Consider the following 27,880-nt stretch of genomic DNA (forward strand, 5'->3'; position numbering starts at 1 on the left):
TAATTATTTGAATGTTTCTAATTGTTTATTAATTTAATATTTGGTACATTTAATATTTGGGAAGAACTAAGCAAAACGCTCTAGTTATCACAATTTTAACATTTTTTTCCACCATTGCCTAAATGTCATTGATTCCTGGAGATTGCAAATCGTGATCATATCCATTCTGTATGGAATTTGTGCTTGGCTCCAACATGGCATACTGAAACAGGATCGATATTGACGAAGCAAACACGATGTAATAATATCAATAATCATAATGGAATTCTGAACAATGCAGCATTACGTACGGTTTTCCGTATCCGATTGTATTCTTCATTATAAATTCTCGGCCCGTTTCTGCGGTAAGCTGGAATTTGCGTTGTACCATGCAGAATCAGTGTAAATACTCCAATTGTACCATTATTTTGCTCCGGGCCTATCTGAAAGCGCGCAAATATACACGATCAAATATGCACACATGACAGATGCGACTGACTGATGTATGACTCATGAGTGCTGATATGCAACGAGGTAATTTAAATCGATCGATATTCGATCAATCAACTGTATTAAACATTTTCCTGATAATGGATTGGCACGTATCGGTGATTGGCAAATTATTGGAACTGGCAAATTCGATAGTTTTGGAGAGTGTGATATATCTTATCTTGAAAAAAATAATCTTTTGAATATCAGCAACATTTTTCTTTAGAACTTAAATTTATATGTTATTTATATATTGTGTTAGACTTGACTTCATATAATCAAATAATTTAAGATGTCTGATGGAAAATGGTAAACTCCAACATTATTATATTACTCTCCAACTAAAATTATACATTTTTGCTGCGATGTTTGTGAAGTTTATATTTACATTTCACTTATATGTGTATATTATTGTATTGCAGTAATGCAATTATTGTGATGCAGTGTATATTATTATAGTAATACTTCGTCACAAAAAATTGGTTATAGATGAGTTAAAAATTGTTTTGCAGTGCGTTCATTTCTAATAAATCGAAGAATTTTGAGATGTTTTCGTACAAAGTCTTACTTCATCAAATATATCCAAGATCCATGTTCCTCGAGGATCTTCACCCCATGTTGCTATGGACATAAATTTCCACTTTGTAAAGCCAGCGTCAGAATTATCCAGCTTTCTTAGACTTAAGATCTGGATTGAAGTCCCTAACAAATAGAACACGTAGCATACATCAATAAAATATAATTTATGAAATATTGCAATATTGACTAACAGGTTTTTTTTAAATTAGAAGAGGAACGCTTGCATTGTGGTGTGCTATGTTAATGTGTTAGATTAATATTTGCTTTATATATATGAAGAGTATACATGTATATATACATATGTATTCTGGCTAGTTTAAATAAAATTCTCAATGTGATCGGAGGGTTTTGCATAACACGCGAGTATTAATTACAGCAGCATACGAGCGTTATCGATTCTTTCTGGCAAGCATGCGTAGCAAGCATACAATTTGAATAATATTATGATATACACGATCTATTTAAAATGCGATGTCTTATAAAACAAAAATATTCTCATTTTTATTTTTTAAAGTAAATACTTATATGTTAAATATGTTAAAGTAAATACTTATATACATATAAATAACAAAATTCTCGAAAAATAGTAATTCTTTTGAAATTGATCCGATAAAGCTGTTATTTAAAACCTATCTCTTCTTTTCCCCTCTGCTTTTCAAAATCGATTTTATTTGGAAAGTGTTTGTGCTAAAATATTTTTAGTAAAATCTGAAAGTAAAACCTAATGCATTAATATCATTTATTTATTTTTATATTTTGTTACACATTAGATACATTTGTATTTCTTGATTAAAGGCGTATCGAAGCACTTAATGAAATTACCAACTATAAATTGAAGTAAGAGGGGATTTATGCATTAAATACATTTATGTGATCTGCGATACAGAAACGTGACTTGCAACATATTAGTAACGGTATTATAGTTCCGTTGGAATTATCCGTTCATTATTTGCTGCTTTGCCTTAAACGTGCTGTATTATCATAATTGATTAATGTTTGTAGATGACACTCTTGATACTACACAGTACTTATTACAAACTGAGAAAGCAAAGGTGGATATAATTCTATAAATCTTGATAATCTCGATTCTATGAAAAATATACACAACACATAAAAATATATATTACAAATTAAACAAATGTGTTCGTCATGTGTGTGTTTTTTATATTTATCATTAAAAATAATTTTTTACTAACTATTACTTTTGCATTTTAAGTGTTAGTTTGTTTAGAAAATTTCATGCTGCATAATACCATCTAATTATTACGAGTAATAGTGTTGATTATTTGCTTTATTCTCATATTTTGAATACTTTGTTTATTCGCCTTTATTTTTACTTCTGAACGCGATGGCGAATATATTCAACAATATATTCAATCAGCAAATGAATTTTCATGGATGCAGTTAAGTACGCAATAACATTTAGTCTCCGAGAATATTCTCGGAAAAAGACTCTCCAGTATCGATGCAATTATAACGTATTATAATTATAATGCATTTTTCATGTATGATATTATTAGGAATTTCCCAACCATTCTAAAGACATAAAATGATCCATTTTAAAGAAGACATTAATTTGTACACTGAAGAGGACCAAAAGCAATGGTCGAAACGTATGGAATTGTACTTATATATTAATAAATTGCCAGTTGGTGTCGACAATAAGAATATTTATTTATATTTTTATTCTGGCGAAGCAAACGCTTGTTCTTAATGATCCATTTCATTCATTTTTATGGTTAGGTTAGATTAGGACAAATTACTTGTCCGTCTTTTCATTCTTTTGACTTTCATAAGCTAATTACAAATGAAGATTGCAAGCATTTTTGAAGAGAGAGAAGCATTTAGATGAAGTATACACGTATTTAAGGTAAGAAGCTTATGCGACTTATTTTGTGTGAAAATTTTCATTAAAAATATTACTTATACTTTTATCCTTATGACAAACAGAAGGAAAAATAAGAAAGAGAGAACACGTATTCGAGAAGAACTCTTTTCTGCTTTTGTTGGATAGCGCGAACTCTGGCAGTGAACGCACGTAGGAAAAAGTTTGGACGCATGATAAATGGGTGTAAAGTCAAAAATGTCTACCTGAAGGTGCAGTCAGATGCATCTGTAGCGCGCCACGACGAGAGTACTCGAGATTTGCTTGGATCTCCACGTGCTCTAGAAAGATTATTTCGTTCCCTGATGTCCGGCAAACGTTGTCAGCATCGAATTGCAATTCCCTTGAATTTCCATAAGCCAGTGTGACATCGGCGCTGCAACAAGAAGTGGGCTATTGCATATTTACGCGTATAAAGTGGATCTGAAAATACGCGTTTTCCAAAACATTGGAGCTCACATATTCCTGAATTATTGATCAGTGCAAAATACTGAAGAATTCGAGGTAGAAGTAAAATTTACAGGAATTGTTTAGATAAAATCATCTCTATTTTAATTCAAAATATAAAATGCATATAACTGATGTCATTACAAATTATTTTTTCAATATTTGTATTAATAAAAATATTCATTTACATTGCAAATATAATTGTAAGTGTATAAGTAAACTTTTGTACTATAAATAACAATAATTATATGTATAATAAGTAAGATGCGCGAGAAGTGCGAATTAATGAAGTTGCCTAGGTAAAGTATCCCATTACTGATACTAAGATTATGATAATAGCTGCAAACACGGCTCCACATAAATTATAACAACGCAGATATGGAATCCAGGCAAATTTTCAAAGTACACCAAATTACACCAGGAAGTAGAACACATCGTAACAAGATTAGCGCGCATTTTCGGTTATGCGCTAAGAAGCACGTTTATTTGAAATGATTGTGTGTCCTCGTATTTGTACTCGGCGATGTAGCACCAAAAGTTCTATTTGTTTCTCCGAACGTCAAATAAACTGCTCTTCGAAGAATAAATTTGGAAAAATAGTCCTCGACAATGGTTCGTTTCCTCGCTTCCGTCATACCGAATAACGAATGTGTCGAAGACTTTCATGGCCTTGTTGTTGAATTTAACGATGCGTCTCCTCCTCCGAACTTCCTCGAGGATCGAGGAAAAATGGCTCTTGGAAAAAGAGGTCGTAGCGCCCGATTGATTGATACTTGGAAATCATAGAATATAATTAACTAAAGATCGCGAATATTCAGACACTTGTTTGGAATTATGCGAAGTAGAATATAACTTTGTATAAATCAACAAATGCATGTGACCAAATATTATAAGCGTTCAATAAACGTACAAGATTTACGTATATTATGACTTACGTGGACAATTAAGAAAGATATTATCTATATATATATATATATATAAGCCAAATACCACTCACTGACTTATCAACGTGCAGCCCGAACCACTGCACCCATCGACTTGAAATTTTAAGGGTATATTCCTATTATTACGTAGGTGCTCACTAAGGGTGGGTTTTCCGAAATTCCACCCCTAACAGGTGAGAAGGGGTAAAATGTGTTTTTATTTAATTCTACACATAATATCGCGGGCGAAGCCCGCGTGACGGGGGATGCTAGTATTATATAAAAAAATACTTTGAGGCTTGAATATGCTTAGCCGTTCTAATTATTTAAATTGCATTAAGTTGCAATTTGTTGCCCGGAAACATAAAAAAGGAAAAGCATTTGCTTAATTTTATCTATATTTTATTTTCATGCGACCTAATGTTCACTCGTTACGAACTTCTTATACCGCACAATTAACCCTAAATCCGCTAAGCTAATTTACTCACATATATACGTTATCCACTTTGCAGATAGTCTTCTCCGGTACTGTTGTCCAGTTGATACTTGCCATTACTAGCGCGTACGCGTTCATAAGTCCAAAACCGAAGCGTGAATTGAACCAGAATCCAGCCGCGTTCTTGAACCAACCCGGATTTTCGCTGAAAATTTATGCAATTACTCAAGCTCATCTCGGGAAAGAACTTACTGCAGGCGTATGTAAAGCGGTGAGAAAAGCGACGAGTGTCAAGGAGAGAAGAAAATTTTTCTGCCTCAGACTTTTTCAATTTCTTCTTTTCGCTAAAATTCTCATCACGATAAGAGCAAAAAGTAGTATTTGGTATTTGCATTATCCTATAAAATAATAATAATACTTGAAAATAAAATATGGTGTCTGATTTCTAAAAAGTACTATGAAAATTGATACTGCTTAAATGGATATTAATTACTTTTAAATATCAGATTTTAAAGATCAGATATTAATTATCAGATATCATCCGAGTAATACTCAGGTGGAAGAAATGTTCCTGAAAAATTGATCATGACTGCTTCTATAATTTATGAGATGAAAATAGAAAGCGGATAGCCTGGGATATGAATTATGAGAACGTGCGATAATGGATATACCAATACGGTCTATACATCTGCATTTTGGTAAGTTCGCGATGGAATAGCAATTTTGTTCTGTTGCAGATACATGTCTGACCTCTTTTCTCTCTGGTACCTATTCGATACAAGCTATATATAATTGTCTCGAATTTTTATATATTTTTAGAGTGACAGATAACATAATAACGTATAGATTTGATATCGCAAGAAAAGTAACAAAAGAATATATATGTCTGACGCCACATACATTCAAGATATCGAAAAATTACTTTGTTTTCCCAAACAAAGTAATCGAACGGATTTATATAAAAATCGGAAAAAGTAGAAAGGAGTTGCACCAATTGCCAAGCATCTTTTCACTTCACTTCTTTTCACTTCGCAGACCATCGCGACCTTATTTGTCAATCACGTTCGATTGCACTGAGATTTATTTTTAACGAAGAGTCGTGGAAACTCATTTCTTGTACATTTCACTTGAATTACAGTTTTGCGTTGAAAGCGGCGTCGCGATCTTCTCGCTGAAGCACGAATAAGAATGCGGCGCTTCAAACACTGACACAATTTTGTAGACGCACGTGACCTGAATTACTATTCATGAGACGCTCACCTGAGGGGACTGTACTCTGATGACCAAGCTATCAGGTGCTGAATATCTCTCCACGTTAAGTTGTCGCTGAAAATAAAGAAAAGTCGTTAGTACTTCGATTAGAATGTCAATAATTTGCTACAAGAAGATAATAATATCATTTCAGATTAGATAATAATATTCATTTCAGATTAATCGAAGATAACTTCAAGTTTAATATACCATGACTCTTGTAGACATTCACTGATGTACACCGAGCATAGAATATCTCATACATTCGCATGACTTAAACTAACAGTTATCATGTTGTTCATTCTAAATTCAAAATTCGGATTTTAATTCTTTTCACTTTTATGAAGTTTATAGTTAATAGCAAAAGTTATAACGTTAAATAGAGAAAATATCGTTGTGCGAGAAGAAAGTTTCAATACGCATAAGGTATCTCTTTTTCTTAACAGAGTAACTAAACATCAACTGAGATGGATCCGGTAATTGAGTTAAAGTCTCTAAGTTACAAAAAAGTTTCAAAGAAGAGTGATCGCTAGGAATAAGTTCGTACTTCACTTGCAATGCGAGAGCCAGTATGCCGGCGGCTAATGGGGCAGAAGCTGAAGTACCCGTGTGTTTGGTCGTGCAGGTGTTCTTTAAATCCGTTGTCGCCTGTGAATAATAAAAGCCATTAAATTATTCGGCACTATCTATAATCATTTCATCCTTGATTTCGAAGTCGCTGTAAAGGATCGAGGATATTGGCTGTTACTAATGCTGTTACTTTAATAATGATGCTTTCAGCAAGATTTCGCAATATTTTGATTATATTCGCACTTAAATGTTGTATTAAACATGTAAGAATATGATTTTTAACACTTTTGGCAGTTAAATAACAAACCAACATTTTATGGCAAGTTTGAAGTAGAATTTACGTACGCAATTATAAGATATTTATCTGAAATGCAGCTTTTATGAATTATATTTGCATATTCTATATTTTTTTGTATATCTCCTATCTTTACTTATATATCCTAATAAAGTCCTTATTTTCAAACTGTTAGCAGTTTTTTACTCGTACATAATTTAATTCCCAATAAATCGAATTAGCATCCAGTTGGGAAAATAAAACACTTACTATCATTTGATCGTGATATGCGCCACTACTATACGTTGTAGCGAGAGTAGCGGGACATCTTTCTCCGTACCAAGGAAATCTTCCAGTTTGACTAGCTGATCCCACAGCTACGGTGTATATACTTCCAACATATCCATCGCATCCACAGTCGTCTGATTTAGAGCCACCGTTCCCAGATGCCCATACGTAAATGCTACCTTTACCATTACGACCCTATCTCAAATATTCATGTGTCAATATTGCCATAAATTATATCAAGTAAATAGGTAAAATAATCAACTTGCGTGACTAGAAACTTTCATCTTATAAGCTGGAGATATTCACGAAATTTAAACTTTAAATTAACAATTGACAATTTACTACAACAAAAAATTAAAAGACAGACACACGAAGAAAAACAGAAGACGGAAAACTTAAACATATTTGAAAGTTTTCACTTAAAATTCTGAAAAGTAGACTTTCATTTTGTAGAAGATATCATTGTACCAAAACATTCCGATATGAATATGCAAGTGCGGATCTCAGTCTCTCCCTCAGACCATTAGACTCTCCTCGTTCATGTTTAATCCTCGGAAGAAACAAGAAAAGAACACTTTACAAATGCATCTTGCGAGCATTTCTTTGAAGCCGGAGAGTTGGCGTTTACGCCGATAATATGAAAGTCGACACACTTTTGGAGTCGTACAAAATGGACTTACCGAGGTAATAAAGTTCGTGAGAGAAGCCGGGACAAAAGGTTCCGGCACGGCAGTTTTCATATTGCAGTTACGAGATTAAATTACTTCTCGATTCCTTCGTATAACACGTCTTCTTAATCCTTTTCAATTTTAGTCAAACTTTGGAGCGCAAGTTCTACGACCGCGAATTTATTAAACGTGAAAATAACTTTGATTGTTGCGAATCATAATTTACTTTATTAAGTGTATTTGAGCTTCGCGTGTATGCAGCACATGCAAATACCTAAATATATGTTAAAAATGTTATAAATATTATAAATACTCACTGTAAAGTATGACAAATTTCGTAAATGCAATTTGAATTTTATAAGAAGAAAATGAAATAAAATGATTCAAGAGAGAGAGAGAGAGAGATTTTCTAATATCTAAAGAAGCAAACAATTAACGAATAATGACAAATGGAATTAAAATATAATTAAGTTTAATCAAGCAGTTCAGTTAATGTTAATCTTGTTTAAGTATTAAATAACTAGACAGTCTGTATCATTTTGATGCAGAATTTTCCCTTTGAATAATTATTAATACTCCCGTTTTTCTTTTTCCTAATAAATTTTTCGACACAAAATGTACTAAAAAGCAAAACATAAGTATTATATTATTCATCATCTATCTTAGTTTCAAGTCTCAAATTATTACAAAGTCTTAAATTATTTTTCTCTTACAGGTTATAAACTTTTATAAAAAAATTTATTTAAGACGCATGTGGGAGTAATTTAGCGATGAACCTACCTTCCTTATGCCGCGCTCGAGCGCTTCAACGGCGAGTCTACCGGGTGCTTCTAAACTTTTTCCATCATCCGCTGGTCCCCAAGAAGCCGTGTAGATGTCGACGAGTTCCGGTTTGTATCCCAAAGCCTCACCCTCCACGCGATCGTTCACCAGACCGTCGAGGAGCTTGATGCCGCCGACAGCAGCTTCGAAGGCAACACCGACGCCGCACTTTAGGTTGTTGGCCTCCATTGCTATCTCGCCGGCACACCTGGTGCCGTGACCGTTCATCCCTAGAGAATCGTTGAATTCGTAATACGATCGTGAAACAGTAATGTTCAATCGGATCGACCTGCGCCGTCGAAGCTCACCGCTCCCGAGGAAGGGAATCGGACGCCCGGAACATCTGCATGGCAGATCTTCGAGAGATCTCGCTCCGCATGCTACGCATTATCTGACTTTGAAATTCCAAGTGCGACGTATGCGACGTAATTTCACCCGAATAACATTATACACTAAAAATGCAAATGGCATGCCTAGTAATTGGATGTAGAATAAGCAAGGAACCTGAAGCTTTTCACATGTAGTCAGGAACATGTTTCACAACATTGCCAATGGGGATCATATGGAATTTCCTCTACTTATTACCTACACCTAAAAAAATATTCTATTCTTTAATAGTTCCATTTTGATTATAGAGGATTTTCCTCTGCTATATGGTCACAAGATGATACCCTGAAATCTAGAGGAATATCCTATAACTATGAGATCCTGAAATTAAGATTACAATCCTCTTAATGCTATAGAGGAATCTCCTCTTCTAGTAAATCTAATAATATTTTTATTTATAGCATTTATGACGATACCTTAATGCCCGATTCCACCAACGTCGCTTAATTTTAACCGTAGTTTAACTCCTCTTCGTCTCTTTCTAACTACCTGCCTTAGAAAGAGACAAAGAGTGAGTTAAACTACGGTTAAAATTAAGCGACGTTGGTGGAATTGGGCCTTAAACGAATATTTTCTACTTTTAACCTTAAATATTTCTGAACTTCGTTCATAATATCACTGCACGAAAGAACAAACACAAACTGAAATTCAGTGCACACGCTACACTCGCTATAACAAACACTGTGTGCCAGACGGCAACCGCGGATCACGACTCACGATAGTGAAGCATGACACACCAAGCAAGAACTGCGTATGTGTGCGCTCAGCGCTTCGCGCCGTTCGCAGTCTTCTTCTTCTTAGTGTTTAATGACACCCGATCCCTTTCAGGTTCGATATAGCCAATTGCAAAAGTGAGTGAAATACGAAATAACAAATTGAAAAAAAAAACTCGGGACAATCGTTGTGCACCTGACGACTGTCCCCTTCGGAATGATGGTTCGCAGTCACTTCTGCGCATCGTGCAGTCGATTGTCACAAAACTAATACTTAAATGACAATCTTCTTCTAACAAGCGCGCATGCCGCGAATATCTTGCATATCCTCTTATTTCAAGAGGCTATTCAAATTACATAGTGATATTTCTGATAGAGAAATTTACTATTGAGTATAGTTTACACATCCACTCTTTTATAGAGGAATACGTATATATAAAAGAATATGCCATTAATATGTAAGATTTTTTGCTTAGAGGAAATCCTGAGAGGAATTCCCCGCTTAAGAATAGAACTTTTTTTTTTGGTGTATCACTTTGTACCCATCTAAAAGCTTTTTTCAAGAATTTTTAAATGATTTTTTTCTCAGAGATTTATTAGTAATAATAACAACTTTTTAACGTTAAACAATGATTATAATTTTTATTCTGCTCACACGTACAGCAGTCGAAATGAGGTCGCTTGCGTTTTGCATAATTGGCTTTAGTTTGAGTAACTACATTCAACCGATAATTACATTGCGAACTTATGAATGGGTCAATTTGAACTGTTGGTCACGTTTGTGACAGTTTCACGCAAATTGCATTAATATCGTCACATTAATCACTTTTATTGAATTATTTATTATTACCTTATTGACCAAGCTTTTATCTGTATCACCTAATTGACCGAAATAAATAGTGATTTTATATTTAACTGTTTATGGAACAAAAATACCATAATATGATAAAAAAGACGTAAAACGTTATTCTATAATATGCTTTAGTAAAAATATTGCTTTATTAAAAATAATGTTTGCCTTGCAAAGATATATACAGGGTGAAGCCTAAAACAGGCCACCTGAATATCTCGGCTGTTATTGGTAATAGAAAAAAATGTGTCAGACCAAACTTGCATGGTTTCGAGGGACACATAATTTGTTCTAAATAGTTTTTTATTAGGTGGACGCGTAGAGGTCATATGAAGGTCAATTTCGTTTTTTTAAATGGTATGATATGTTTTTTTACGTACCATCTAGTAAAGCGTTTGAAGATGCGCACATTGATCTACGGGTTAAAATCATTCAAGGTCACTGATGGCTAAAATTTCTAAGTGCTAGAACTTTTTCATTTCTGAGTGTACGGTATTTTCAATAGCAGAGAACTCTAGGCAATATAAAAAAATAATGATAACAACAACTCAGAACTTCGCGGAAAAAGAAAAAAATTTCTAAGGGCTAGAACTTTTTTATTTCTGAGTTTACAGTATTTTTAATAGCAGAGAACTCTAGGTAATATAAAGTAAATTATTTTCTCTTGCAGTTGGCCTTCAGTGACCTTGAATGATTTTGACCCGTAGATCAATGTGCGCATCTTCAAACGCTCTACTAGATGGTACGTAAAAAAACATATCATACCATTTAAAAAAACAAAGTTGACCTTCATATGACCTCTACGCGTCCACCTTGCGACCGGTAATTTTTTTGTTACTCGGCTTCACCTGACGCGGCCGGGTCCGCGGCTGTCAGGTCGCTAATTTATTAAAATATAATAAGACGATATATGTACTGGGTGCCAACTGATTTTTATAAAACCAGTAAAATTAATAAGATCTCAGGGGGTGGATAATTGGGAGGACCCTTTTTATATAATATTGACTATCAGTACAATACTATACTCTACATAATATAGACGATCGACAAGATATGATTGAGAAATAAATAAAAACGTTAGATGAAACTTCCAATACTATATAATATAAATTTGCTTTAGGCAGAATTGTACAAGTTTAGAGTACTCACAATTCACGACGGGAGGTCTCTTACTCTGTCAGCCTTTAGTAGGTATATTATTTTGCAGTCTCAACTGTAACCGTCTACGGATGATAGTATTTTATCAAACGGCGATCCGGCTTCTCGGGAGTTGACTCCTGGATCCTGTTAACTTTAGACAAGCACAGCCATCACAAGAGTGCCACACAGTGATCCTGCTCCTTCGAGCATAGACCGGGTACGGTGCCGTCGGTCATTTGCACATGCGTTCCTTGCCATCGATGGATCGATGTCAATCGATATTTGATGCTGACAGTCGATATAATTGGGCATATGCCCCTGGTCATCGTCCATCCTCGTCTGTTCTATGGGTGGAAATACACTCGCTGTTCTCTCTTTGCTCCCGTCCACATCGGTCGCCTTCTCACTGCGTCTCCTTCGTCCACAATTCGGTGACCAGAATTGAGAGAACCTCCCGTTTGTCGAAATACAGGGTGTCCCGGGTTTTAACCGACAAACTGCGGGAGCATATTCTACTAGTGGAAATAAGAAAAAATTCTTATATCGAGTTTGCTTAGAAATGCTTTATTACAAAGTTATAAACCAATATTGAAAAGAAATATGAGATAAGTAACAACGGATTTTTTCACAAAAATAAAAATTATCTACGCAATGATTTAGTGACGCATTTCAAAATGTTGTCCTTGCACATCGATACAAGCTAGACTTCGACGTAGTACAGAATTTGTTACAGTACGACATTCCTGAAAATTTTGTTGCATCTCAGTAACTGAATTAGTAATTCGTTGCTTTAAATCTATCTGGTACTCTCCTGTTAGGAAATCTACGTTGATACTCTCGTACGGCAGCTCGTGCATTTCCGTCACAGAATCCGTACACGAAATGAATATCAGTGTATTCCTCATTTGAAAACACTTTTGGCATTCTGATAGTAATTGCTAGTTCACACGACGATTGAAATCTAACAGCTACTGTTGTGAAAGTAACAATCATACTGAATCGTTTCAACATAGTGAACATGAATACATGTGAATACACATAACATAACATCTTCGACCTTCCAAATTCTACACTATGTTCCGTTGTTACTTATCTCATATTTCTTTTCAATATTGGTTTATAACTTTGTAAGAAAGCATTTCTAAGCAAACTCGATATAAGAATTTTTTCTTATTTCCACTAGTAGAATATGCTCCCGCAGTTTGTCGGTTAAAACCCGGGACATCCTATATAAGCAGTACAAGGTTTATAGTGCAACAATTCAATAATATAATACAATAATTTAACAATTCATACAACAGTTTCAAAAATCAATGATAACTTTCAATAATTTCAAGAATTTCAATGACATATTAATAGTATATAGAAAAAATATAACCACATATAAACACGAACATTTACCAAATAAATATATATATAATAAAATATTTACAATATTTGTATTATTATAAATACTTCCGACGAGCCGGATCACGTCGACGTTAGGGGAATAAACTTACACTGTCACAACCTAATAAAAAACTATTTAGAACAAATTATGTGTCCCTCGAAACCATGCAAGTTTGGTCTGACACATTTTTTTCTATCACCAATAACAGCCGAGATATTCAGGTGGTCTGTTTTAGGTGCCTCACCCTGTATATGTATATAATAATAATAAATTTCATAAAAGATTAATATAAGCGCATTAAATTCTTTTATTATATTTATTTCAACTATTAATAGCAGTTAATTTTAATTAGCTATAATGGATTAGCTGTAGTCATATAGGGAAATGCTATATAAACTCAAGTTTAATTACCCATGGTTATCAAGATATAAATAATCCAAGATATAAAAGAGAAAAAACATTAAATTCATAATGCAGTATAATAACTTTTGATCTCATTGGATAAATTTTCAGGTTGAATAGAAAAGTGAGTTTGTTCGATTTGCAACACGCACAAAATTTGGTTTCCGTATTGTAATGTTACCGCCATCGACGGAATATTCCAACGATAGTAAAGTTTTGTGCGAGCGATTTTAAACTCATTTAGCGAGCTGTCGATGGTTTGTCGCTTAAGTGCATTACTAAATGGGCTGAGGACGCGTTTTACTCTTCATTAGTTCATCGTAATTTACCCGAGGGTTTGACACATTTACATCCACATAGTTTCTATAGTTTGACCGATATACCGTATAAGTGCCACGTGCACTCTCATAGTATAATAATGTAATTGTAGCAACGTATATCATGTATAGTAAACTATTAAATTTTTGGACTTCACTTAATTACAATTACAATCTTTATGATTTATCCTACTTAATTGTATGTATAAATTATTATCTTTAGCTTAATACTATAACTTTATCTTAATACTAATTGTATTGTAAAAGCAAAAAGATTTAAGTGGGATTACCTGACGTGTCGTATCTTGGAAAAGGATCGTAATCGCCTTCGTTTATGTCGTAACTAATAGTTGCGTCCTAAATATTTAAATATTTTAATGACAGATAAGAATGACATATATATATGATGATAAAATTATCTTTTATTTCATATTATTTATGAAAATAATTTCTTTGCCTTTTTGTAAACGATGTATTTTTCGGAAACGTCATAAACAGTAAAAAAGATTTAAAATATGTGCATATATGTACGATCATATAGAATACTATATTATATACATAACAGTATCACACAATAATATATATAAAATCTAAAAATAAAACAATATTCTGTATTTAAAATAAATCCCTGAGTTACAACTTTCGTCATCTATGGGAAGTAATGGAAGTTCGAAGCACATGTTACGTACATAGTTATTCCGTAGATCGTCATGAGTGTACTCTAAACCATCGTCGAGAACAGCAATCCTTATCCCACGACCAGTTATCCCCAGTCGATAGAGAGGCAGGACGTTTAAATCGAGCTTTGGCAAAGCTTTATTCGTCCTTGTGTCTTGCTACGGCAGTTGATAAGGAAAATTCGTCAATACTGAAAATTCCAACAATGCAAAAAGGACTATTGTAAAATACATTCACATTTACTTGTCAAAAGTGTTAATATGTATCTGTAACATTTGCCATTACTGGATTATGGAAGATATACTTATTAATGTATAGAATTACCCATAACCATCCTTTTTCTGATTTTTCCGGTTTCTTTTACGATTATAGCAAAATTTTTCAAAGCTTACAAAGCATTATTACCAGATACCATTCTTGTTCCCAGAGCTCGTCGTTAAACATTTTTGTTCTATGGGCAACATTGTAATTTTCCTCCTCCCTGTTAACAGCATTTAATGCAGCACCGTATGCATTTAATTGCAGACGCTTCTCTCTCGTTAAAGGTTTTTCAGACTCCAAGTCAGCTAACGAGATATAATCGCGCTTAAGTCGTTTCACTGTTTTCTGTTGATCCGCCCAGATGATCTTTCCTCAGCAAAATACGAATTGCTTTAAGAAAGTATTCTTCTCGCACAGTTTGATATTATATTGCATACATTTATCGTTGTATATTAAATCTATATCAATGCTCTTTTATTTACGTAGCAATTTATACTACAATAATTTGCTAATAATAGCAAATTATTGTAGTATAAATTGCTACGTAAATAAAAGAGCATTGATATAGATTTTTTTTAACTATTATAGTATTTATACTATAATAGTTAAAATTTATAGTATTTATAATTTATAATTTATAATAATAGTTAAAAAAAAGAAAAAAGTAAAAGGAGAAATTAAATATACAGAATAATATAACACAATATTCATAAAGTTATTATTATTATTATTATTATTATTAAATTGTATAATCGATACAACCATTCACAACTTGTATCAATCTTATGCCACACGAAGGAATTAATAATTTTGAATATTTAGTTAGAATTTTTTTACTTAAGATAATGAGAATTTGAAAGTGTTACCTTAGAATTTGCATTAAGAGCCTTCGTTAAGCGAAGATTTCCTCTTTTCTTCTGGCTTGGGTTATTATCCTTAAGCCATATATATGTGTCCTTGAATCCAAGAACCTGAATGAGAGAGAAAGAGAGGATCCATTACATGTAAATTTATCAAGAGAGCTAGCGATATGCGTTGCATATTTAATGAACTTAAAGTTGAATTAAGTCTTTATTTAAATTTTTTTCCTTAAATAAAAGACGGTTTTCCCTCTCTATCTGTTTTATTATCTCTTCACAGTTGATCCCTTCTTCTTAGCGTATTGTCAGCGTGGATTAATACCTTCGAAGTATTTACTCCATAAAATTGCACATGTATTTTTCCTTCACATAATTATTTCTGTTGTCTTCTTCATTAATTATATAATTTTAGAAAAATTTTAAATGCAGTCACAATGCAGTTGTATTAGAGAAAATTATATATGTAAAATTACATATACATACACATATAATTATAATAATATAATTAAAATAGAAATAAACATAACATTTCAAACAATAATTAGACGATTTAATTATTATTGGAATAACCTCGATTAAAAAGATGACAGCATTAATAATTTTTTTTATTTGCATAAATAATACATGACTGATGCATTCGACACTTGGGTTGAAATCGCTTCTCGAAACGTCTAACAATAAGCATCACATTTCTATGTCATGCACGTCGATGTTAACTACCCTTCGTTGACGTTTAGGGTGAGGGTGACTTCAGACGTCCCGACGTTCGCGCCTTTCGAACGAGTAAAAGGGACGCTACGATCAGGATAGCATACGAGAGTAGTTGGTAGGCCGTGCGACTCTTTTAGGGGGAACTATCGAAAGTCTAAATGGGGTATCGTAACGTTATTATTATCCGCAGTGTCACGTGGCCGGTTTGGTTTGGTTTTTGTATGGTATCCGTATGTGATGTTCCGCATGGCGTAAGCAATATGATAGAGAGTGTGTGAGGAAGAGCAGTATAGGAGGGGGGACCACCTGGTATGAAACTGGGTGTCGTCGCGTGCAAGGGGGAAGATCATGATATTTCCGTAACATCAGGCACGTGCCATATGTTTCGTGGTACCTCCTAACTTTCTGCCTTGCATCTCCTGTTAATCGTCGATACGTGTTATCGTACTTCCTATTCTACCATTAAAATTCATTAATACTCATATCGCAAATTGTCTTGCGCGATCGATAGATCGATATTTAAATAGACGTGCCTGTTCTGCAGAGATATTTTCAATTCGTCAAGTGGATAATATTGTACTGAAAGAAATTCATTAATTAAAAATGATAGTTTTACATAACTTGAATTTGATTATTATATTACGCTACTATTTTCAATTTTGAACTTAGTTTTATGCAATATTATTCAATTATCTTTTTCAGAAATGATTTGTTATAATATAATTCATAATATTGAATTTATTTATCTTTTGGATAACTGATATTCTTTTTAATATTTTAATAGATTTTAATTATCGACATCTTTCTTCGACAAGTCGAGGTCATCTCGATTATTTCTAAATTGCGAAGAAATAATTTTGATTATCCATCAGACAGATATATTCTATTAATTGTAATGATAATAATAATTTCTTTCGTATATTCATTCGTATATTTCATGGATAGTATATAGCATTAAATGCAATCGAAGTCTCTCTATTGCATTTTCGAAGGAAATTCAGGGTACTGGGATTATAACACAATAATCCTTTCGTCTGCTATCCTCTTAACCCCATACAAGAGTGTGCAAAAATCCTTTAATCCACTATCCATCATACCCGTTGTGCATCCAGTTGGAAGGAATAAATTTGATCGTCAAAATGCTTCGCTGAATTTGCTGATAAACTACTGAATATCTGGCTGGATACACTTTTCAATACTGGCGGCGAATGAATGTTGCACGTTTGCGTATCTATGATCACATATACGCCATGTACGCCGCATTAAGCATTCAGTATTTTATATTGCAATTCGTGAATCGAATAAAAATTCTTTGTACTTTGTTCTGCAAACTAGATCTGTAAATGCATGTGGATTTAATATTGCGAATATGTTGAATAATTTGTCGAAACGACTTATAATTTCAGAATTAAAACAGGATAGTAACGTTAATCAGTTTTTAATCTAATTTCTTTTTAGATCAATAAAAAACGACTACTATATGATAATTGTAAAGCTATCAATTTATATAATAATAACAAATTTATATTTTTCAACATTTAATATTAATTGCGATGTCTTTTTGATTTTATCTTTATGACCAGTTCCAAAGTTATTAAAAAATTTATACTTTTTCATCTTGATATTAATTATTAATTATCTTGTATAAATTAAGTAAGAGAAATTCTGTTTTTATAATAAAAGATGAATTAATTTTAATTTTAGAACAGCTGATAATAAAATAGTAAAGTAATTTTAACTGTTACATGTTCCACGAAAGAGCTTAATTTGAAGAATCTTGCGGTTCAATATAATTTCCGCAAACTTCTCCACAGCAAAAAGAAGGAGATTCCCGCAATCGGCACGTGTTCGTTTCCAACCCTTTTACCAGGAGAATATTCCAAGGTCGCTGCTTTTAACGGAAGGCAGTGCTGGTTAGATTGAGCACGTGCTTTCTAGGTGTCACGCGGGAGCTTCCCTTATAAATTCCACATGGGAACGCTTCAAACTCGAATTCGTCGACTACGTGATAATGGTTCTCTCTCTGGTCCCCTAACCCCTCGTTGTAATCGGTAAGTACAATGGTCCAAGTATCTTGAGATGCACAACGGGGAATGCATGACGGTGTGAGAAGCACGGAGAGAAAATCGGAGACGGTCATTACTTTGCAATCAGCGAGCGGCGAGGCGAATATTACGATTATTACCGAGTATTACCATGATAGCGCAATGTTAATCGGATGCATATAGAATGGTTTCTTATGGTAATATTAAACCGGGAGTTGCAAGCAATTTTTTTACTCGTAAACGTGAAATGACTCAATTATTCCATTTTGTTTCCGATCCATATGCATTCACAGAGAATTAAATGATTAATACGTTTGCCGTATCCTTGCCGAGCGGATTTTCGATAATTTTCCATATTTGTTACTATAAAGATTTTTAATTTTTTAACTTTTTCTGTAATTGTAGTTTACATTAAAGTTATACCTTTTCCTTGATATTATAAATTTGCAATCGTATAAATATTATAACCGCGTTATAATATGTTATAATATTAATATCAAATTAATATTATAACATGTTATAAACAAATTTGATTCGATAACAGTGGGACGTTAAAATGTACAAAATATCTTGAAATGAAACATTAAACATTAAAGAATAGCATGACTATCGTCCCATCTTTTTTCTATCCTCCATCCAATATTAATTTTAAGATGTGTTTTATGTACATGTTACAATGGTAGATTAACTTGATCGTTGGTAGAAAATTGATTTCCTGTAGAATTATAGTTAAATTTCGAAGTTATATGTAGGTCTTTGATATCGTATCTTGCTTTTAATTTTGCACCGTTATATTCTGCGAAGTTTCAACTGCATCCTGCCTAATTTCCTCACCATTTAACGATTCCTCGGTACGAACTCTTGAAAAAAGGACATTCTACTCTCGCCGTGTCCCGCACATTTCCTATCCAATCGTCTTAAGTTCGTGCGAGGACGCCCTGGAATCTAAGCGTCATCACCATCGATGGTAGTACTTTTCACGTGTACGAGTGTGCCCATGTGAAATACCACCGTAGGGCATGAAAGGCGGGACAGATAGAGGCGACAAATCAGAGCCGGTCATTACTTCGCGATCAGTGGGCGATCCGTCTTATCGGTATTCAGATTGCGCCTTCCGACTGCCAGGGGGGACGATGCCTCGTGCTTTGGTATAGATACAGGAAAATCTGCGCATCGGCGGTCCAAGTCGCTTGTAACCCCCTACGGGCGAATGGCAGACATGGGGGGTGTGAGTGAAGATGAGAGCAAGCAGGAGAAAGAGAGAGAGAGGAGAGCGAGAGCAAGAGGGTGCGTGTACGTGAATAGTGTGTGTATGTGTGTGAGAGGGAGAGAGAGAGACGAAGTATTTTCGCAGTCCATTTGTTTTGATCGGATTTCCAACTGTCTCTCGTAATCCCGCACCCGTAAGCTCCCGCAGGCGTCGTCAGTTTCCAATGAAAACCCTAACGTCTCCATCCTCTTCTCCCTTGCCCACTCTGGGTCTAGCAACCCTCGTCACCGTTTCCCGACCACACCTTCGTCCCCCATTTCTTGGATTCCAGCAAGTATTCTCCGCGCTGGTTCGTGTACTCTTCATGTGCGCGCGTGCGAGTATGTGCATGTGTACTTACATTTATACATGATATCCTATATGATTTCAGACATAGCGTGTCCTTTTCTGATGTTATTGATAGTTTCAGTCTTGCGAATTTTCCGAGTATAATAAAATTGAGTTTTCTTCAATAAAAATATCGTAAGAATAATAAGTCACATATGATCATACATCAGAAAAATAAAGAATTTTTCTGTGACTGGAAAGTAAATTTTAAGATATAAGAAAGTTTTATTAATATGCACTTTTCATATTTACAAATGTTTCCAAGTGAGCTTGAAGAGAAATTTATTATTATTTGCTTATCTGTGTTAGTTGATTTGGTAAGTATGCTTATTTTAAAACAACATCAAATATGTCCTAAATTCATACATTACGTGGCAAAGTTTATATTCATATCGTTTGCAAATATTAATAGATGAAGCAATACATTTGTATAATACTGTATTTAATTATTGTTGAATATATTAATAATATTTCTTTCTCCTAATTGTTATACCAACAAATTGTATAAATATGATACATATATTAGTGACATAGAAATAATGAATAATACATATATTAATAATACGTTTTTATTATTTTTTATTAATAAGATGCAATGAAACAGTTTATGTTAGAAAAGAATTTTAAATCGACCTATCGATTTTATTTTACGAGTATACTTAAACCATAATAACGTTCTCTCTTTAAGACACTTCGATCTATCGATTTTATTTTACGAGTATACTTAAATCATAATAACTTTCTCTCTTTGAGACACTTCGTTAGACTAGGAACTGAGAATTTTTCTCCTAATAGCTGAATGTATCGTGAGTGGCGGCTTGTGACACTCTGGTATACGTGTTGCTTGAGATTACGCGATGTCTGGCACTTGCGGACTGCAAATTCAATTACATGCATTGAATTCAGCGGAGGGTAGTTCCCACCGCTCTGCGTGCACAAGTTCACGTGCAGGTTCTCAAACTGGCAGAACTCACACTTTAGGCAAGTGTTTATGCAGTTGCGATAATATATAGCAGTAAACATCTAAACTGACAATGATATCTGTAAACTTAGTTGCACATCTACAAACAAGCAGACCACATTGTTGCTGCAAATCTCTATGTAACTCAACGTTTAAGAAGTACACGAACAAACGACGGTTAATCCTCTTGTTCGCGTCTTTATTTATCATTAATTTTACAAGCTAAAACTATCGATGTTAACGTTTCCATATTTTCTAACAATTTTCTATTTTTATTAATGCCTAGTCATAAAACGTAAAAAAGAGGAAAAGAAGAAAGCAAACTTCATTTGAAATTGTAAAAAAATCCATTTAGATACAAATTTACTAAGTAAGCAGTCATTAAATAGCTACGAACTTATAAATAAAGCAAATATAGAATTAACATCTTATTAACATCAACGCTCTACAACACTAAGTTGCAGATCTGGAAAAAGTCATTTTCATATTTTTATAAATTGTCGTAAGGATAGGGAACATCTCTTCAAGGATTTCAGTTGAGTGTTTCGAAGAATGGCATTAAGAAAGCTTAAAGAAAGAGGCAGGGGAAGTACTTGGCAATCTTTGTAATAGTTGGACTATAACGGGCGTATATAAGCAAGATGAAATTGCATTAATGCGTTCGACCTTTGAAACTTCATCGTTTCGAAGTCGATGTCAAAGTTAAAGTTTTAATTGAAATCAACTCTGTAACCAATATCACGTGAATTTGATCAAAGAGCTTCACTAGTTTCATACAGTTGATCTCACTCGACGGTTTTGAAGCGATTAACATTGTATTGATTATATGGATCCCAACTTTATGCTTAAAATAAATATCATGCACAATATAAGCACCAAAAGTTGTATTATACAAGTACATAATGGTATTAAAATAGTTATTCAAAATCTTATTTACTAAGCAAGTCATAGAAACATATCTGAAATTTGAAATAAATAAATGATTGTATCATAAATATGATACAAATCTCCAAAAGCTTTTTATTTTGAAAGTTAGATAAGTTTAGGTATAAAAATGCCAATAAGATATAAACGTGAATTGGTGCAATGTATAAATTTGGTAAAATTTTCAAAACTGGACCTCGCAACTTTTCAAGTAATCCATATTGTCTTCAACTGTTTTTATTTCTATATTATTTGAGTCATATCTGATAAATATTATAATAAATGAGTAAAAAAACTAGAAAAATGGCAGTAGTAGGCAAAATAATACCTAATTAATTATGTCAGGCTAAATATTATATATGGCACTTTTTGCATACCCAAATTACCCTTGTTTTGGAATGTGTTACATAAATTACGGAAAATTAGATTATGGTGATTTATGGGATGCGCTATCAAATATTTATTAACTCCATTAGGGTAGTTATTCTTGGATCCTTGAGATTAAATCTTTTTAACATAAAAGGGAGGAGACTAACGAAGGGATAGCAAATCGCTGTGGCATCTGTCAACTGACATAACGGGAAGTTTATTATAGTGTTCAGCAGGGCGCCTCGTTTATTTCAATCATTGCCAAACGCTGAATCAGCAAGTTACTATATTGATTCCGATAATCGTCGAATGTACAGGATTAATACCTACACTAATCTAAAAATACTTCATTTCGTGTAAATCACGAGAGAGAGAGAGAGAGAGAGAGAGAGAATTATACAGAATTATTAAACTTCTAAACATATACACGAATAAACATATCTTATTTAATAAATAAGTATTGTTCAATTGACAATTGGCATACTAACAAGGATTTATTTTCAAACGACAATATTCTTGTCTCCCTCAATATTCATGGCAATATTCATCTTTTATAATAAAGAAACAAGAAATAATTTCTGCCTGTCGACAGGAAAATTAATGTTGGTAGATCATCCCGACAGTTTCTGTAACAGATTCTCGATAACCGAATTTCAATTTGCTCTGAAACTCGGACTTGATTGAGCAATCTCGGCTCTTTGTAACAGAAGACTGCGTGTAAGATGTACGATAACGTAAACTAAGATGTTTACTAAACTTTCAGCTCTGTTTTCCAGTTTAATTAATCGTTAATTAAATACATCAATAAATGAAGCAATTACGTATCTATACTTGATAAATTTTATAAATTCCTACATAATGATTGCTTTGACGCTTGAATAACGGTTTTGAGTTTACAAAGCGTGACCAATTGTGCATATTCAGGCAATACAGCCAATAAATTGCAAATTAAGCATGGCAACGAGTATATCTATTGCAAGTAGAAACAAAAGCATTTGTGTAACATAAATTCAAGGCATTCATACAATGTACTTGACTTTTTAGAATTTGCAAATGGCATTGAAATTTGAGTTAATTTTAACAATAAATACATAAAATAGGCTGTACAAATTTCAAAATTACATTTTATCGGCAAAAGCTTCACACATTACCACAATCTGCTTTGATATCGATCTAGACGATATCGTTGTATCATAGAATGTGAGGCGCAACGATGCGTTCCGTGCAAATGCATTAAACGCGTCGAATCGCTGCAAGTTCGTTCGATTCAGGTTTTTTCATGCGAATAGATTGTTCATGCGGTTACTCAACGATGGCTGACAGTGTAATGAAGTAAGACCTTGCGCACTCAATTAAACCACATTGCTCTTTGAAACGTGTTCATCATTTTTTATTCGATCTGTCGCGGATACCTTGTGTGTTCTCGGTCGTTAGTTGGTTTAATTATATGAAATAACTACGTGTCGTAGTCACGCTGGATACATGCACTTGCAGACAGTCTTGCAAGCAGCTCACGCATTGCATTCACTTGCGGATTACGGTAAACCACCCGCTTAGCAAAGTAATTGCAGTGGCGACATAGTTGCTCCCGCAGCGCTCTCTTTTCGTGCGTAACCCTCGCACGAAAGCCCTTTCTTAAGTTAAAAGTGTTGCGCTTGAAGAGAGCACTTTCGGAAGCGACTGCGAAAAAGCCGTCACGCTACGTTTATGTAATTATACGCTGCACTCATTTAAAAAACTCATGCTGCATGGTGCTGCAAAGCGCACAGTAGAAACATATGATAAATCAAAACTCTCCCCGTCTTAGATACATAAAATATTTACATTAAAGTAATGTGACTTGCATAAATAGAAAGTACACAAGCAAATGACTTTTGATACATTTACTACAATTATTAAAAATTTACTACAATATTTAAAACCGCCTTTGACATGTTGCAAATTATTGCATGCTATTCTGTAATTGTTTCATTATTTATCCTGATTGTCGTTGAAATTATCGAAATAATTTGCAAAACAATTTTGCAATATCTATAACATTCTTTTGTGAAAAAAGATGACTCGATGTTTCCGGTGCGAACTACGTATCATGGGGACAGATGCGAGGCATCGATTGCACAGTACTCTCGTCAAAGCCAAGGGAAGAGATACGATATCGTTCTTTCCGTTGATGCTTCCTCCCGCGCACACGACGAGGTAAAACTCGTTGTGTAAAGTGCACGATAACTATAGATACCATCGTTTGCGGGTTTCGACGGCAATACCTTACGATTGTGTGTAATTTCGTTTCCAGTTTATTGCGCACTGGAGTCTTAAGATTTGTGCAGACATTCTTAAGAGTTTTGAAATTATCAAATTACGATTTTGCGCGCGATTCAATTTAAATATCAGATTCAAATAAGTTTCTGACTCTTAACAAAATATCGGGTTTAAAGATATTAATAAATTTCAATTTAGTAATAAATACTCATTTACATATTAGAGATAACATTGCAACTTTTGCAAGAATCTATGGTTTTACAATCTGTAATAATATTTTGGTATAATTTAGCATATTCGCATGATATTCATCACAAATAAAATTTATTATACGAAATTCTAAAGTTTATTCATGTAGTATACGAACAATTGAAAATTTAATCGTTTACGCTTTCAACGGATCGTACGTACAGCTCCATACAAAGCAACGTATTCTAAACTCCATTACGCATTCGTATGAAAATCACGCGCCGCGGTACGCAATATGCTGCTCGATTTAACACACGATTAACGAGATATTTCTAGAAGATCGGGCTTGTATTGGTGCTCCTTCTCATGTACGTTCTGCAATATTACACACCGGAGACTACAGGGAACGCCTGCGATGCTTGGCGGCGTCTACAGATGAAAATAAGGCGATTGCCTAAGACGCTCCTGTCAAAGGAAAGGGAAGAAGATACGATATCGGTCCTATTTGCCGATATTTTCTCTCGAGCTCTTGCGCGGTGATCTCGCGGCAAAACTCGTTTTGCAAAGTACACCCACAGGCCCCGAGATTCGCGCGAGATGCTGCGTGGCGAACGTGGCAAAAGCGGACGCGAGCGGAACGAAATGAACGAACGATCAAATGGCTCGTACGAGGCTCCCGCTTGCGGGGATAATCTCTTTGCAGTCATCCGTACGGCAAAGGAAACGATTTGGTGATCGTCGGGGTATCCACCGCCCGTATATCCACACCACCGAAAATCCGAAACACGTTTTACACGCTCGTCGGTCAGATTCAGCGCGTCTGAAAGTACGCGTACTTTAGAGTGAATACCTTCTCAAAGACTAGGCCGCGGCAAGACGAAAATTCCTTCATGCCGCGGGGAACCTTCATCCACGTCAAGCATGTTTCTCTCAAACTGTGTTTGCGAGCTATGTGAACTTGGCACCCTATTTTTAATAAATTAAGTTTTAAATATATGGTAACATTTCGTCTTTATTTCTTTGTTCATGGTAAAAATAATCTCATTTGTAGCTCAAAGCAAAAATAATTGTTTAATTTACAGAAAAGTTTTACGAAACTTGTTAAGTTTGTCAAAGAGACATTCGCAATTCTTTTAGAAGTAAAGCGAGAGACAATAGGATGCAATTAAAAGTTGAATAACTGCTTGACAACTTATTGTTAGCCACTTGTGCAACACCCAATTCTAGTTTAACTTTGCCCTGCTGTTCACGTCACCATTGTTGTACAATAGCTTAACTTTAATGCTTCTTAAGAAGACTACGTTTTCTTGGAGATAGTTGGACAATCTTTCGAAATAAAAAAACTTGTAACGAACTCGTTTACATGTTGCAACCGTTTATACTATACAAGATGTCTTGAAACATATGTGTAATATGCTTTCAGATACTTTAATATCGTGATACGGCTTAATGCGCCATATGTCAAATACCTAACAGAGCGTCAGCGCGAGATAATCCATACTTAAAATCACAATCTATTTTTAAATATTATTTAAATAGTGAGAATGCAGAGCAACCAAAGAGAATATAAATTTCTTTTTTCAAAATGTATTAGTAAATCCGAAGAATACAAAATTAATAATGTCGATGCATAAATCGGAAATCACTTTGCAAATTTGAATCATTTCCTATTTGAATGATCGTATGGATTACAATCGAATCACGTATTACAGTTTCTGATTGTTTACGACGTGCACAGTAGACTAATACATATACGCACGTACACGCAAATACATTAATTACAATTAATTATGATGATTAAAAATATGAAGTATACAAACGTTATAACGGCACCCTTTATTGCAACTGGTGCCACATTCGCTTACTTCTTGAATATAAAGTATAACAATTTTCATTTTACATAAAGTTATCAAAAAGATTTACCGGACCGTGATGCTTGTAACCGGATTGAGCTGCCAATAACGACGCCACTTGTGATCCACCTTGTACCCGGACAACCCACTCCTCGCGATGATCCACGTCAACGTCGGCGTCGGCGATCAAATTGGATGCAGATACGATGACGACGGCGAGCTGCATAATAACGCGCGTACACGCCCTGTGGAATAAGTGGAGTTTCAAGTATCAGCGTTACTTGATACTATTCTTTCGCTGGCGTCTCTTAGCGCCAAGGAAAGAAGATTGCGGTAAATCTCCTTCCTTGTAAGCGGATTTCGCGAGGCGCTCCGTTACAAATATATATTAAGAATGTTCAATTGCCGCAGATACCGAGGTATTAGGAACACGCAATCGTTTCATTCTCGCGATGTTCGCTCGCGCGATTCTGCCACATCCAATCCTCGCATTCAGTGGAAACGCGTCCGCTGCATTTTCCTGATTGACTATTAAAAGTGGGCCACTGAAGAATTGAAGGCAAATTGAAGCGAGCAGTATTACACAAATTTTTTTATAAATTGCACAAGGAACATGTCGACATGTGTAGCTTCCGCGCAAATTCATCGCGTTGATCCTTCCATCCCCATCATTTGCGATACATGAAACATCCTGCTTCAGGCAAGGTATATAAATAATACAGCTACCTTTTTTCGCTCGCAGGTATAAATTTTCAACAGAAAAGGCAGACTCACTTCCACTCGTCGTACCGATGACACGTACCTGATTGTCATGGCGATCCTCTGGACGATATACACACATACACACACGCGTGGCAAGAGCCAATATACAGTGACGTTCGTGCAATTAATACTTTCACCGCACCACGATCACTTCCGAGGAGACTCGTCGTCCTTTTTCTTATCACCTTTCTCGCGACACTGCCCCTAGGTTCTGGCACAACTCCTCCGTCCGATTTCTTCTGCCACGCGCGTACCGTCTACGCGACTGGAAGAACAACGACGACGGAATTCACCATCTCCGGCTATTGGATCGCAAGTGACAAGTGATCGAACAGTGTGCGTGGCAATTAGCCGCGATGTTCTTTTTGTTTGGGGGGAGGGAGTTTCCCTCTCGCCCTCGTCGCTCTGCGCTCTACGGCCGATGGGGATTGGAAGGGTAGCGGATTAAACTAAGCAAACATGACGTAACGGACGCGCGTGTGGAACGGAACAAGCCGATGATAACGATTTGTGGGCGATTTCCCGGGTGGCGAGTAAACCTGCCTCGCAATATGCTTGTATCGCTATTGTTTTTCATGGTCGATCGATCGGAAAAATTTAT

General features: G+C 34.7%; 1 protein-coding gene across 1 annotated transcript; it reads right to left on the bottom strand.

Moving 5' to 3' along the window:
* On the bottom strand, window positions 1–27,330 carry LOC105287489 (neuroendocrine convertase 1). Its single transcript, XM_026971301.1, has 15 exons — window positions 27,320–27,330; window positions 26,588–26,762; window positions 15,616–15,720; window positions 14,894–15,115; window positions 14,500–14,646; window positions 14,101–14,167; window positions 8,570–8,841; window positions 7,104–7,316; window positions 6,537–6,637; window positions 5,999–6,064; window positions 4,791–4,943; window positions 3,139–3,308; window positions 1,037–1,170; window positions 291–422; window positions 1–202 (listed from the first exon to the last, which is right to left on the bottom strand). Exons 1-15 carry the CDS (start codon window positions 27,328–27,330, stop codon window positions 119–121), a joined length of 2,052 nt encoding a protein of 683 aa, XP_026827102.1. The 3' UTR covers window positions 1–118.
* Window positions 27,331–27,880: the final 550 nt, after the last annotated feature.

This window comes from Ooceraea biroi, chromosome 7 (assembly GCF_003672135.1).
Source record: "Ooceraea biroi isolate clonal line C1 chromosome 7, Obir_v5.4, whole genome shotgun sequence".
Taxonomy (NCBI): Eukaryota; Metazoa; Arthropoda; class Insecta; order Hymenoptera; family Formicidae; genus Ooceraea; species Ooceraea biroi.

Bases quoted from the DNA above. Each gene is read 5' to 3' on its own strand.
- LOC105287489 (XM_026971301.1), bottom strand. The intron at 15,721-26,587 runs GTAAATCTTTTT...TCTCTCATTCAG, and splicing joins GTTACAAGCATCACGGTCCG to GTTCTTGGATTCAAGGACAC. The intron at 15,116-15,615 runs GTAACACTTTCA...TGCTGAGGAAAG, and splicing joins CTCTTAATGCAAATTCTAAG to ATCATCTGGGCGGATCAACA.